This window comes from Malaya genurostris, chromosome 1 (assembly GCF_030247185.1).
Source record: "Malaya genurostris strain Urasoe2022 chromosome 1, Malgen_1.1, whole genome shotgun sequence".
Classification (NCBI taxonomy): domain Eukaryota; kingdom Metazoa; phylum Arthropoda; class Insecta; order Diptera; family Culicidae; genus Malaya; species Malaya genurostris.
Genome location: NC_080570.1, coordinates 9952485 through 9967911, shown reverse-complemented (window position 1 = coordinate 9967911; position 15427 = coordinate 9952485). Strand labels below are relative to the sequence as shown.

Here is a 15427-nt window from a genome sequence, read left to right as displayed (position 1 = left end):
AAAGAGTCTGCGACTTAAGGTAGAAAAGGTAATATATTGGACAGACTCGACGGTAGTCTTGTCCTGGATTCAATCTGATCCCAGAGAATACAAGCAGTTTGTCGGCCTAAGAATTAGCGAGATTCTAGAATGCACATCGATGACGCAATGGAGATGGGTGAACTCGAAGAATAATCCAGCCGATGAAGCTACAAAATCAACAGAAAGAGAATCCATATGGAAGAATGGTCCAACATTTTTGAAAGAAGATGAAAAATTGTGGCCTCTTAGACCGATCAAGTTGAATACCAAGGAAGATATAAAAGTAGTGAACTTAGTCAAAGAAACTAATTTCACGAAATTTGAATTTATAAACATCGATTGGTGTTCGAACTGGAAACGTGCTAAACGAGCCGTAGGAAGAATCCTGATTTATGTCGACATATTGAGATCAAAAATTAAAAATGAATCTTACGAACGGATCGTTACAAAAGAAGTTTTAGATCGAGCAGAAAATATTATACTACGAAAGGCACAGTGGGAAGCGTATCCGGATGAAATGAGAAAATTACACTCGGACTTTCCGATAGATAAATCAAGTAAAATAATAAACTTAACGCCATTCTTAGATACAGATGGATTAATGAAGTCGAAAAGCAGGATCGAAAATGCAACTATGCTTCCGTACGGTACTAGATATCCTATTATATTACCGAAGAAGCATCATGCAACTTATTTGATATTACAATTTTATCACGAGAAATTTTTTCACAAAAAAATGGACGCAGCAATTGCTGCAGTTAGACAAAGGTACTGGGTAGTTGACATTCGAGCCTCGATGAAAAGGACAAAAGGTGCATGTCAAAGGTGCAGGAACGAAAGAGCTCGACCTAATCTACCCAGAATGGCATCATTACCAATATGTCGGCTGAATGCGAACGTAAAACCGTTTACCTTCACCGGAGTTGATTACTTCGGTCCAATGACAGTTTCGATTGGAAGAAGAACGGAAAAAAGATGGGGTGCGTTGTTTACTTGTTTATCAACACGTGCTGTTCATATTGAAGTAGCGAATAACTTAAGCACTGACGCCTTTTTTGTGTGTCTGAAAAATGTAATACACAGAAGAGGAAAAATTTCACAACTTTACAGCGACAATGGTACCAATTTCATAGGTGCAAATAACGAATTAAAAAAGATTCAAGAAAGGCTGGCAGGTGATGGAATAGAATGGTTTTTCAACCCGCCATCCGCTCCGCATTTTGGTGGAGTATGGGAAAGAATGATAAAAGAAGTTAAAAGTATAATGCCTTCACTTCAAACAACTATGCCTGAAGATATATTACGAAGTGTGTTAATAGAAATTGAGTTTATCATCAACAGCCGACCGTTAACGCATATTCCTATCGAATCAGAAGATGATGAAGCGTTGACGCCAAATCATTTTTTATTGGGATGCTCAGGGGAGGCCGAACCAAATTTAAACGACGTCTCAAAGGCAGAAGCTACTCGACAGCAATGGAAAAGAGTGCAGCAAATTACGAAAGAATATTGGTGCCGATGGGTAAGAGAATATTTACCAAACCTCGCTAGGAGACCAAAATGGCAAGAGTCATCGACCTCTCTAAAGCTAGGAGACATAGTAATTTTTCCGGATGAAGAGAGAAAAGGAAAATGGATAAAGGGTCTCGTGGTTGAAGTACGACGCGCTAAAGACGGTATAATTAGGTCCGCCGTCATAAAAACACAAAAAGGAACAGTAGTAAAACCTACAGTTAAATTATCGGTGCTAGACGTAAAGTCTAGTGAACCAAAAATAAGTACCGACACTCAAGATGAAGTGGAGGTCTCACAAATGGAAGGAAACAACCAACAGAAAATTGCCATCGAGTCTAGTAACAAAAGACCAACCCGAAGACAGAATACAAAATTGAAAAATATTTGTTTGGCAGCCTTAGCTTTGATGATGATAATATGTCAAGCATTTGGAACCATTGCTGCTGGATTGATTGCATACGATTGTGCGAATCCGGAGATAAATATAACTACATATTCGTTGCTGGACGTAGCACCATGTTTTCCACCGACAAATAATTTAACGACAATAGAAGTTCCAATACAAGTTTTACAAAAAAATGCAAAAGGATCTGCTCATGCGTATCAATGTAAAGTCATCTTGAAAAGATCTATACGACATTGTGGGATGCATTCTCACACGTCGGACTATCAATATGGCTATTCTCATTCGGTTAAGGAATTCACGAATGAAGAGTGCAGAATAACTCACTTACTGAATTCAGTACGTTTGACTCAAGAGACTAGAATTAACGAGGTCAAGAGAAACGGAACGACTCATGGAGAAGTACTAATAATCGGTCATGTACAAGGAAGCTCGTGTAAGGGTGGAATTTACCGAACACCATTTTACACCTGGGTAGACGCATTGGTTTACTATGAGTATGCAATTTCATTGTACGACTATACAAGTTCTGTGGATTATGAAAATGATCAGATAACACTACGCAACGGAATAGTTTGTACATACTCCCAAGGGAAATGTTTAGACGGGGAACAAGGATATATGACATGGGATATAAACGGCGATAAACGTTGCGAAGACGATGAATTCGAAGTAATTTATCAAGGAATGGTAAATAAAACTGTGGATGCTGGTAAGAAAAGAAATACGCAAGCCGTGTATAGCGCTATTTCAGACTCACATGTATTTTCCGTCAGAACCAGAGATCCAACTCGTATATGTGGATACAATGGTTACAAAACCGATCATCCGAGAATATTGATCCTAGAAGAAACAGAATTCAAATCGCCATTCAAAAGACGTCCGAATGGAAAAAATTATGACTTGTTTACTTACTTTAACTCAAAAATCACGCTAGTAGAGAGCTACATTGGGCAAAAGTTTGAGGAAATCTATAATACAATTATGACAGAAATGTGCAAGGTTGACAAGACAATAATGGAGACAAAACTGACTCTAGCTCGGCTCAATCCAACGGAGTTCGTTTCAGGGATAGTGAAGCGATCTGGATACACAGCTGTTGTAGCAGGAGAGGTTTTACACATTCTGGAATGCAAACCTGTCTATGTCACGCATAGAACAGCGGAGCGATGTTATCAGGAAATCCCAGTAAAGTATAACGGGACTGAAATGTATTTAGCTCCAGTTTCAAGAATCCTTCAAATGAGGGGAACCGAAATAGATTGTACACCAATCCTTCCTGCGAAGTATATGTTTGGCGGAAGATGGTATACTACAGATGGTCGTTTGAGAGAAACGACGTCGCCAAATAAATTAACTACTGACATAGTCACGACGTGGACGTATACGCCGCTACCAAGCCTAATGCAAAGCGGAGTTTATGATGCCGATAGCATTGAAAAGATGCGTAATATGATTTATGATCAAGGAGAAAAAAGAATCGCTTCAAATGTACTTCATAAAATTTTAGCGAGTCAACAACCAAACCTACAAGGATATAATTTTGACGCCTTAGTATCGGAAAGAGTGATAGAGAACGCTCTGAATAGATATTGGGAAAAATTAATATCTTGGACGACATGGCTGGGAAATTTAACTTCTACATTCTTAGGAATTTACATGATAGGGAGAATATTGAAGTTTGTGGTAGACACAATAATGCATGGGCGTATATTGTACGATATTTATGGATTAGGGTGGCAGTTAATTGCTTCATTTTGGGATTCACTGACTACTTTCTTGTCTCATAGAAACTCGTTGCGAAGGTCTCAACAAGAGGCAGATAGGAACGAAATAAATAACTCAGGCGAATGTGAAAGCGTTCAAATAGAGGAAAGAAGAACTGCACCATTATATCCTACATTAACGAGAAACGATTAATATCAGCCACGGTATTTGTAAATCGATGTGGTGGATTTACGGGGGTTGGAAATGTGGCTGACAGTTTCACCAGCGTGCCTAGATTTAAATCCCATACTAGGATTCTAAATTTAAGCTAGCGAGAAATGAAATCTCCCGCATCGTCGAGCTCCCGGGTTACGACATCGAATCATAAAATCCGTTAGAAATAAGAGCAACGACCGATGTCGTCGTTTAAAGGGCTAAAATAAAATAATGTAAGCACTTATCTCGAGCAAGGCTATGACCTCCTCGAAGAAGGAAGGAATAGCATAAAACACATGCCTCGAGACAAGTGAATGACCTCCTTGAAGGGAGGAGAAACAGCTGGATTTAACTTGTCATAGTTGGGATCGCAAGCTGGGCAATGTAAGGAAAAGAAGGAAATAAGGGGTCGTTGAATGCCTGTGTTCTCTCTCTTCCTTATAGCATAACCACGCATGCGCACAAGCCTAGGGAGGTAAGAAACACGAAATTCAGGCTTATGCGCAAGCGCGGAATAAATTAAGAATTAACATTAGACGTAAGTCTGTTCTAACTTGTAGTATATAAGCAAAATTTGTTAATTAAAATAGTAGTAGCAACTCAAAGGTTAAACTGTATTTTTTAAAGAAAGAACGAGCCCCACAGGTTTGTTTACATATCTATTAACACATATTCAAATTAGAGTGAACGCAATGAACACAAACAAAACCGAAAATGAACACATAGGATAACGACCAATAAGCCACCTATCAATATTCACTATGGAGAGAAATTCCGAAAGACTTGATACTCAATGAGAATAAATCATAATATTGAACGATAGAGAAAAGTTTACTCTTTCGTCTGGTGTTAAAATTAATCGTTTGCAATTTCTTCCAAAACTGGATAATGAACGATGGCTTATTGGCTTTTAAAAATTAACGCGAAAATCAGGCAATCAGATTTCGTCAGGATTCTCTGGGGTAATTTTTGTTACGAATAATCGCTAAACATTGGACAAATTTGTTTCTAGTATAATGAAACATATCGCTATATTCGAATTAATTTTTTAGTTGCAACCTATTCCACAAATGAGCACATGCACTTTTTTACATCACTCAGTTTTGTACTGATGAAAAATGACTACTTTTGTGAACAACCGAATTTCGGTTATCTGAAAGCTATTTATTGAGGTTCCGGTAGGTTGATATAATCAATTTGCTGATCTCGGCAAAAAGACCAGTTGCTGGTAAACACGTTAAGCTACAAAACTGTGCTTTATCATAAATCAAATAAACATAGATTTCCGACTGTACGGTGACACTAACTGCACCTCTAGTGAGAAACGGGTGTACTTTTTTCCATTAGCTACTGTGGTTTTGTTAAATGCGCAGGAAACTTTATGCATGCATTTTAGGAGCATTTACGCACCCATTCTCCACCAGACGGTGCTTTTGCTGTCACGGGTTTCTCTACTACATTAGTATTACACTGGGAAATCTATGTTTATTTGATTTATGGCTTTATGCTATGGAAAATACGATAATTTCTTAATATAAAAGATTGAATACCATAAATTAACTATACTAGAAACCGTCAAAAGTTCAAGAATATGCTCTGGATCATACATGGAATACATTATTATGCTGATCTAATGGTACTTTTACATACGGGAACTCACATCAGTTGTTTTCTGTTTCAACATGTTGTCGTAGAAAGAATCGCCCTTCTGTAAAACAATGATGGAATAATTATTCAAGATAAGTAATCAATGCACTTTGATCACCCCTCGGCGAATGTTTTGTCATCGTGCTAGCTGTCAAGAGATAACCAACGTTTGTCAACTTGGTTCCACGTGAACTGACGTTTTCAGCTTTTTCTTCATTCGTAGTGCCTCGTACAGTCTAGCGAGCTTGCTCGCTGTTCACTTTTCCGTTTGTCGCGCTCCTATTCAAAGCAGAGTTTACGCAGAGAAAAAGTAAATCGTGAAAGTAGCCTGAATTACGTTTTCTAGTTTAACCGGTGACGTTCCTATATAATGAAGAAACTGTTCATCTTTGCTTTGCTGGTTCTACCAGCGGTTCTTCTGACCGTAGAAAGTGGTAAGTGGGTTGTTTGTTAGGAAGAGACTGAGAAAAGATTAAACTTACGCTTATACGTGGCATGTCGTAACACCCCCTGTTATTGCAGGTTCCCGACTAATGGCTTTTGCTACTGATGCTACCGAGGATGAATTGGAAGATGAACTGGATGTTGAGGTCGAATCGGATGATGCTTCGGTAACGCATACGGATGAACCCGAGGCTGAAGATGAGCCAGAAACAACCAAGTCTCCGGATGCTGATACGTTCCTACTGTTCACGCGTCCACTGTACTCCGGAGCTGGTTCTCAGCTTGACCTTCCAGCTGGGTATCCGGTGGAATTTCTGGTTGGATTCTCTAACAAGGGAAGCGACGATTTCATCGTGGAAACCGTTGAAGCTTCCTTCCGATATCCGATGGATTTCAATTACTTCATCCAGAACTTTTCTGCTATTGTTTATAATCGCGAAGTTAAACCCGGACATGAAGCTACTGTTTCATACTCGTTCTTACCGTCGGAATCATTTGCCGGGCGACCATTCGGTTTGAACATCGCCTTGAATTATCGGGATGCTAGCGGAAATCAATTTTCTGAAGCTGTGTTCAACGAGACCATATCAATTACCGAAGTTGATGAGGGTCTGGACGGGGAGACCTTTTTCTTGTACGTGTTCCTCGCGGCAGTTGTGGTTCTTTTGTTGGTCTTGGGACAGCAATTCCTCGGATCGTACGGAAAACGCAAGCGTTCACCGGCTGTCAGGAAAACTGTGGAAACTGGAACTAGTAATACTAAAGATGTTGATTACGAGTGGATTCCGGCCGAAACACTTAAAAAGATTCGTAAGTATTGCCATGAAACAGCGTTACTCGACAATGTAATCATAACAATGATTTTACATATTTCCACAGAAAATTCTCCCAAGGGTGGCAAAGTATCCCCAAAACAAAGTCCTCGACAGCGAAAGACAAAGCGGGCGGCTGGTTCGGACGATTGAGCTGCATGTGCTCAGTTGAAATAAACTAGCATTGCAGGAGAGAGATCATTAAGATAGGATAATGCTGCTCCTTGTGCGACCCGAAGAGGTGCTCTACTTTCAGTTTACCTCCAAGATTATTGTCGCTCGTCCGAATGAGTGCGTGTGTACGTGTGCATGATCCTTACCTAACGAAACAGTAACCGTTTCACTAATCATCCAATCACATCAAAACTGGAATCATAATTTTAAGTTAGGGTTTTGTACCTAATCGTTCATTTTTTCATCTCTCTTTAAGAGTGAACACCATTTAAGAATTCAGGTAATCACCTTTTTGTGTGAGAAAGAGACTGCGGCGTGTGTCTGCTGGGGAAGCAAACAGTGAGTAGATCATATCCTTACCGGAAGCACAAACTTCCCCGAATAAAGACTTCCTGTGCGATGAGTTTTTGTCGTAAGCTAAATTTTGTTTTGGTTTAAGTTATTTTACACATGATGATGCCGTAATGAAAACATCTAAAAATATTTTTGTTGTTGAGCATTTACTAGGGACAATCCTTTTTATAACGGTGTAAAGCTTTTGTTCTGGCATTTACGATGGTCTGCTTTGACGAATGTTCAGTCTTTGATTACACATCATATTTTGGTTCGGTTGTCTTGGCAACAGTTTGCGTTTCGGGAAGTCATGAACCTTCTATACATGTAATCCAGCTATTGTCCAGAAGATCTGGATGTAACTTTGGGAAACGCTGACCCTTTTGGCAACATTATGTGTTGTAATGGTGGGATTTCGGGTGTAATTACCATCAACCTGTCCTTTCACTTGTTTACATGCTGCTTTTCGATGTTAGCAAAAACGTCATGCTTCATTTTTCCGATAGGTGACGTTCGTGAGCACAGGGTTCCTAGATGCTAGGTGGCGCTCTAAAGTTTTTAGTCTGAGCTACTGTTGATTGAAATTTGGGCGCTTTTGTGACTGTCAGTTAAAAATGAGCGACCAGTAGTGATTATTTTTCGCAATATTTTCCAAATTTACTCCCTAAATTCAGAAAATGCGACTCTCGGAAATAGTTTATGGAGTCAATGTATGCTCCTTTCCTTTTTTGGTGTCGTCGTTTATATAACGGGTTGATATATTCACTCAATTTTCTCGAAGATGGCTGAACCAATTTTCTCAAACCTAGACTCAAAAGTCCTTATGGTCCAAAACAAAGTTCCTGAACATCTGGTCCGATTTCCGGTTCTAGAATTAAAGGGTTTATATGTACCAACAAAAGTGAAAATAATGTCAGTAGCTTATTTTGAAGATGGCTCAATCGACTTTTACCATCTTATGTCGTTTTCGTTTTTAAATTGCACTACACCGGTGTAACGAAAGCTGCACTGAAACCGTTCGTTTTTACCAATTGCACTACACCAGTGCCACACTTTTTCTGCACCGATACCACTGGTGTAGCACTCATCAAAAGTTCGGTGTAGCTCTGTGCAATGGAATCGTTTATTGTAGTCAAGGGTTACTGTTTATGTTTTCATCATTTTTGTTCGTTTATTCATGCCATGGTGTAGCACTGTACCGGTGTATTGCAGTTTAAAAACGAAAACGACATTAGATTCAACTGAGAAACTTTCAGATACCGAAAGAATATCCCGATTTTTATTCACTTCCAACTTCCGATTCTGGAGTATCGAGAGTATTTTTTTCATCAGTAATGTGATGAGAGTAGTAGGTCCACAAATTCGTATCAGATTTTCGTATAATCAAACTCGCTTCCGACTTCCGGTTCAAACATAACAACGTGATAAGTTTTCAAAATTTCAAACCGCCATAGAGAATCGTAGAATATCTTCTAAGATGTGCTCGAAACTGTTCCAATTTGTTGGTCATGTTAGTGTGAATAGCCATATGAACTGGTTTTTGTTTTACTGTACCCGTTATTTATTTCAGTTTGTAGCTCATATTACTATATGATGCAGTGGCGTACCGCGGAAATTTTGCGCCTGTGGCAATATAAGATTTGCCGTACCCATCGTTGGTTTAGTGAGCAAAACAAAAAGGCTGAACTTTACCGGAGGGCTCCATAGGACGAACAAAAAAATGCTCTCAAGGATCGCTTTGCGCCCCCTAAAAACGTTGTTCGAGTTTTTTTTTATCCTCTGTTGCAAACTACTATCGAAAACAGAAACTTTTGATATCTGTCTCATCAGCGAAAACCAATAAGACATGTTGGGATGTGACCATGTAACATTCTTTTACGGGAAACTGTTCAAAGCTCTTCAGTACATACAATTCGTAATTCATCGATATGCATTCTGAATTCGGACCTCGTAAAGACCCCCTCCTCATAACTTTAGAGCTCGTGTCTCATAGGTCGGTTCTGCTGCAAACTTTTACCGCTGGAAGAAGATGGTGTCAAAACATTGCCAGATTCTACCAAAGTTTTTTTGTTAACCAACATTTGTTTAAAACAGAATCTCGTTAAAAGATCGCTTTGTGGTTTGATTCTGAAAAATCTTGGTTTGAAACAACCACATTGCAGGAGGTTAAAGCTGTTGTATATTGGTTTCTATTTTCTGGTTCGATAGACAACTAATCGTTTTGTTGCTCTACGCACGGTATAATCGATTGACAAAGCATTTTACCGATCACTCGGTAAATCGCTCAACAACGCGGACATCTTCAATTGGCTTTTGAATCATAAGATCGTGCGTTTATCGTCAATCATAATTGATAGACAACTTAATTATTGACATGGTGTTTTATTGATGTTATTCATGTCGGCCAAGATTACTTCGCAATAAAATAAACCAATTTGAAGGGCCCATAAATAATCAGACACGGTCATATAGGTAAAATTGGGAGAACCATAGTGCGATGGGAAAGATAATCGTCTAGCTTGCAGCCTACTTAGATTCGAATAACTTCTATGATCGAACAGTGAATAAATAAACAAATCCGACACCCCGAGCGAGCCACATTCGTGCATTTCAAAGCCACGCCCATTTTTTAAAGTGCGTTTATGGCCATAATCGTTGAGAAGGATAACCATGACCGAACTACCAGGCAACTAAGTTGTTTTTGGAAAGTCCCGTGTAGCGCAGTGACGCACTCTAGCAACGCTATCTCTTCGAATATGTCCACCCCGAATCCAAATCTTATCGCCTTCTTCAGGTGCGAGAGGTAATGAAGCAGTTATCAAGTGCCCTTTCGGGAATTCATTGATCGCTATATAAAAACAAGCATATGGATTTGGCTCTGCAGTGGTTCCTATATCGCTCTACAGGATGTACGAACTCATATTACTGCTGGCGTTGGCGGTGATCGGCGCCAACGGTGATGCGGTAAGTACTTTTTTTCTAAGATTCATGATTTATGCTGACGATGCTCACTTGCAGAACAACCCAATAATTAAAACCACCGGAGGAGAAATACAGGGTATAACATCTAGTTGCGGGGCTTTCTGTAGTTACTTCTCATTTATGGGAATTCCTTATGCTGAGCCTCCGGTAGGTGAGCTACGTTTCCGTAATCCAGTGAAGCACAGCGGTTGGGAAGGTGTGAAAGATGGCAGTGAACATCGAGCTTCGTGTCCTTCGGGATCATCATTTGGTGATGGATATGCTGGAAACGAGGACTGTTTGTTCCTGAACGTGTACACACAAAACATCATAGGATCGCGACCGGTTCTGGTATGGATTCATGGTGGATCGTTTACTGGAGGTTCCGGAGACTCGTGGGTTTACGGGCCTGATCATTTGGTAACGGAAAATGTAGTAATTGTTACCATCAACTATCGTCTAGGAATTCTGGGTTTCTTCAGTACTGGAGATTCGCATGCACAGGGCAATTGGGGTATGAAGGATTGCGTGGAAGCGCTTCGATGGGTTCGTGATAATATTGCTGCCTTCGGAGGTGACCCGAACAACGTGACCATCTTCGGGGAGAGTGCCGGTGGAGCTGCTGTACACTATTTGGTGTTGTCTTCGAAGGCCACCGGATTGTTCCATCGTGCAATTGCTCAATCTGGAACTGCCTTGGTACCATGGGGATTCCAGTACAATCCACGTGAAATGGCTCTTAGAGTTGCCAATGCTTTCGGTTATCCAACTAATGATAACGAAGATTTGCTACGTCGTTTACGTCTTACGCCCAAGGGAGATTTTGTCAGACTACAAGAAGGATGGACCGACATTCCCATCCCACGTGGATTTAGACCATTTGAGTTTGTTCCAACAGCTGAACCTGCCGACTCTCCCGAAGAGACCTTTTTAACGCAGAGACCCATTGATATACTTAAGGCTGGTACCTTCAATAAGGTTCCAATCATAATTGGTTACAACGATGCCGAATCATTGTTTATGGTTCTCGAGCACACGATTGACTCTACCGTCTGGAATGAATTCACAAGAAATCCTCAATTCTTTGTACCACATTTCTGGAACATACCCGTTGGTACAGATGCGTCTACTGCCGTCAGCCAGGGTATTCGCCAATTCTACTGGGAAGATAAGCCTCTGGGACCAGACATAATGCTGGAATGGACGAAGTTCCACACGGATCAGCAATTTATCTACGCCATTGATAAAACTGTTCGATTGACTGCTCAGCACAATACTTTTCCAACATACTACTATCAGTTTAGTTTCGACGGCGCTCTTAACCATGTAAAGCGATTATTACGGTTGAATGATTATCCTGGTGCCGTTCATGCCGATGAGCTACCGTACATGTGGTCTATGACAAACTTCCCGGTTACACCGATCTTGCCAGGAAATCCCGCACTTGCAGTTCGGAACAGGATGGTTCGAATGTGGGCCAACTTTGCTGAACACGGAAATCCAACGCCAACCTCTGAATCGGACCTACAGAACATTAACTGGCCTCCGGTACAAAATGGAAACATGGCATACTTGGAAATCAACGAGGACTTGGTACCTGGTACCAATCCAAACCAGGCCCGCATGGATACCTGGAACAGATTGGAAACGAACTACGCAAACAACCCGTTCGAGTTTCCCATGTCTTAGGAATAGATTGAATGTTTACATGTTTCAGGAAAAGTTTGGCGAATTATGGATTAATTATTGATTAATTATAGTTTACTGCGTTTTTGGTTACCGAATCAAAAGATTAAGTTTTTGAAAGAATGCGTTATTGCTTAGTGCAAAACACCACGTCAATAATGGGTAATTCGACCAATCATCCGATGCGATACTTAATGGCTCTGTCGTATGATTTAATCTTATCTGGTTCGAATAAGGGGAAGATTATCTCGAAACAACTGCAGGAGGTTGTTTGATACATAATCGAATGCGATGCTTTTAAATTTAAGTTATCGAAACGAAACGTTATTTGATCAACAAAAGCTTAACACAGTTATACCTTTACTAAACTTTGAATATCAGTTTCTCAGTCTTTCATCTCGGTTTCGGCACCGCACTAGAGATAAAGTCGATTGATGGCAAAATTTCAACGGTCGGAACGCCAGTTAGGTTTTGCTTACAACCTAATGGACTCCACTTTCAAAGATTACCGGTGGAAGCCTCGCAGGGTTGCTGCGGTGTCTCAGAGAAGGGACGTAAAAGAAATGTCTTAGTATTACACTAAGACAAGAAAAGGCAGCTCGCGTTACAGGCTTGGCTCCGACTATCATTAATAATTCAGCAGGGCCCATGGAGAGCAAACAAAATAAGAGTGAAAAGCCACCTGTCTCGTCTTGTTTTAGGTATTACATTCCTTTCGTGGAACTTGACCTTCTTGTCAAAAAACAACGGTCAAGCGTACGGGTGTGCAGTGCTATTTTAGCTGTGCACGGAATTGACATTTGTTACACCATGCTTGTATCTACGAGATTCGATGTGGAATCGCCTGAGGGCGCCATGCGACAAAAAGACCTAACTGCAAATGAGAGCCTCTCTTTGTTTACCTTCTCTTTCGATTATTACGATGCCAGTATCCAATATTATTCGGAAGTTTGTAGTTTCGACATGAAAATTATACGAAGATTTAAGCACCAAATATAAAATCAATCCGATAATTCGTAAAAAAGAAAGTAACCAATGAGAAACTGTCACTTGCAGTTAGTTAGGCCTTTTTTTCGTGTGACGATAGAGTTCACAACGGTTTGCAGCTTTGCCAGGTCTGTTTTTGTCTGTATGATCAGTAATGTATAGATGTCACTATGACGTCAGGTAACTGTGGCCAGCATCATTCTGCAAAAACCAAAACAATGAAGAATAATGGCTCACAAAAAATTGGATATTACAAACTACTTGTTTATTCAGTACCCTTTGCCGAACTTCCCCACAAATTATCGATCAGAATATCATCACTACGATAAGGAAATTAAGATTTTACTCGATTTAAAATGCTCGAATGTTCGTTTACCATACTCTGAGCGCTCTGATTGCCCACCAAATGCCCCAGATGTTGGCTACGATAGCACTTGCTTGAGCGCCTTATCCTTGCCAACGGCCTGGTATAAATACCGAGAAATCGGTTGAACGGTTTGCTCTTACTCTGATACAAAATCACATAAACTGTGACTATATGTGATATACATAGAATTGGTATTAATTTTATTTATACTATAAAATGAATGTAAAAACTATGCATTTCGAATGAAGTTCACGCAGAGAAAATGAGCATGTTTAAAATAACAAAACAGTTAGTAGTTTTTTAAATTTGATTTACATTCATTTCAAGCTAGAATATGATTGTTTCAAACCAATTTCTCCCTTCAACAAAAACAATGATCTCTGTTTGATTTGAATCAAAATTATGGTCCAACCAAACCATAAATATAATTGTTCCGACTGAATTTATTGTTGAAATAAACTAACAATTTTTTACATGTCAACCAAAGTTGAGTTAATGTTATCGGCAATGTTCTCGTTGACTCAATCCTGCTATACTTTCACATCTAGAAAAAACTTGGTTCAATTTATCTATGGTATTATTCGTGTAATGATACAACTAAATTTACTCAAATGAACCGCGTTAGTTTTATTTCAAATAAACCAGAACAAGTTTTTCTCGCGCGTATACACCATTATTGACATTATTGTCTCCCACGGAAGAAGTTTGTCCGCGTTTCATAAGTAAAAATTGATCTGCTTCTTCCATGTCCTAAGGGTACAAGAGTATGTATTGATGATAAAGTTTATTTCAAAAATTTGCATAACATTACATAACACATTTTCTTTACCAAAAATATTTGATGCAGGTTCTCTGTTTTGGTCGGACTGATGGAGCACCGAATCGTTTGGATGCTACAAAAATTAAGAAACAGGGCTTTACAATTACATACAATGGTATGTGAATAATTCGATCGTGTAGCAACGGGAATGACGAAACGTCTTAAAAATTTTCAAAATTAAAAATAATTGTTTTCTAGAAATTTTTAAACCAATAAAATCGAAATAAAAGTAGTTTTAAATATAACCTTGTAAATTAGTTTGAAAGAAATCATTTTATTTTTAAAAACAAACAAAAATGTATGATTTCAACAAACAAAAGCGTTAGTTAAAATAGCTAAATTTAAGGTAATTTATTTCAACTAAAAAGTTTGTGAATTTAAAGCGCAACAATTCTTAACTTTATCGAAGGTTCGCTCATTCGTAACAAATTTTTCAAATTGAAATCACTGTGAAATTGTTTGTCAAGAAATTGACAGGAACGCACAAGTGAAATATTTGATGCTTTTACCAAAATGTCGTTTGAAACCAACTAACACACTGAGTAAAATTGATCATAATGTTTTGTAGTTTCAAGCAGCAATATTATTTATATCAAACTAGATTTTCTTTTGTCACTATTTTAACAAAAAAAATCGTTGCGTGAAACCCAAATTTGGTTATATTTACAATTTTTTTCTCTGCGTGTTCATGGTACATTAATTTGACATCTACTACAAAATGATAAGACATGCTTATGACGCCAGATTCTATATAAATTTTCCATTAATGTCTTTTTGTTTTACATATAGATATCAACGATTTTTCAAATCTAGTGCTTCTTATGTAAATACCCCGCATACAAATATCTATTTGAGAAAGATGTGTTGAACACATGAAGAAAATATATTAAACACAACCAATTGGAAAACATGCCACGATCAATGGAAAAACACATCTTTGCTAGGTGTAGAATAGATATGGTCGTGTAAGTAATTTCTAGTACCCGTACCCGATCGTTACCATTGGACGTTATCAAATGATCTGAAGAACATATATCGTGGCAGGAATATATATCGAATAATAAAAACATTATGTAGTAGCTCTTCAAGAAATTCCGTGTCATATTTTGTGGACTAGTTATCAATTGCGATCGAAAGCGTCGTAAATAACCAACTCTACATGAACTTAATCGTGAAATGTACTTTGGTTCGACAGCCATTAAAAAAGATAACAAATCTACTCGAACCAATGATTTGGTAGCCAATGTTTATCTCGAGTTATCGACGAATAAAAAAAATCAATTTTTGTTATAAAACTCTACTCCAATGCCACAATTCTTTTCAATTTGCTGAAC

General features: G+C 38.9%; 2 protein-coding genes across 2 annotated transcripts; both read left to right on the top strand.

The window, feature by feature from the left end:
• The first annotated feature begins 5698 nt into the window (after positions 1 to 5698).
• Positions 5699 to 7422, top strand: LOC131432035 (translocon-associated protein subunit alpha-like). The gene is made up of 3 exons (XM_058598080.1): positions 5699 to 5943; positions 6032 to 6763; positions 6833 to 7422. The coding sequence occupies exons 1-3, from the start codon at positions 5880 to 5882 to the stop codon at positions 6916 to 6918; spliced, it is 882 nt and encodes a 293-aa protein (XP_058454063.1). The 5' UTR covers positions 5699 to 5879; the 3' UTR covers positions 6919 to 7422.
• Positions 7423 to 10111: 2689 nt separating this feature from the next.
• LOC131432026 (esterase E4-like) lies at positions 10112 to 12026 on the top strand. Its single transcript, XM_058598070.1, has 2 exons — positions 10112 to 10236; positions 10291 to 12026. The coding sequence occupies exons 1-2, from the start codon at positions 10180 to 10182 to the stop codon at positions 11920 to 11922; spliced, it is 1689 nt and encodes a 562-aa protein (XP_058454053.1). The 5' UTR covers positions 10112 to 10179; the 3' UTR covers positions 11923 to 12026.
• The last annotated feature ends 3401 nt before the right edge of the window (positions 12027 to 15427 follow it).

Coding starts and splice junctions, on each gene's coding strand:
- LOC131432035 (XM_058598080.1), top strand. CDS start 5,880: ATGAAGAAACTGTTCATCTTTGCTTTGCTGGTTCTACCAGCGGTTCTT. Junction 5,944..6,031: donor TCTTCTGACCGTAGAAAGTG/GTAAGTGGGTTG, acceptor CTGTTATTGCAG/GTTCCCGACTAATGGCTTTT. Junction 6,764..6,832: donor CGAAACACTTAAAAAGATTC/GTAAGTATTGCC, acceptor ATATTTCCACAG/AAAATTCTCCCAAGGGTGGC.
- LOC131432026 (XM_058598070.1), top strand. CDS start 10,180: ATGTACGAACTCATATTACTGCTGGCGTTGGCGGTGATCGGCGCCAAC. Junction 10,237..10,290: donor TCGGCGCCAACGGTGATGCG/GTAAGTACTTTT, acceptor GCTCACTTGCAG/AACAACCCAATAATTAAAAC.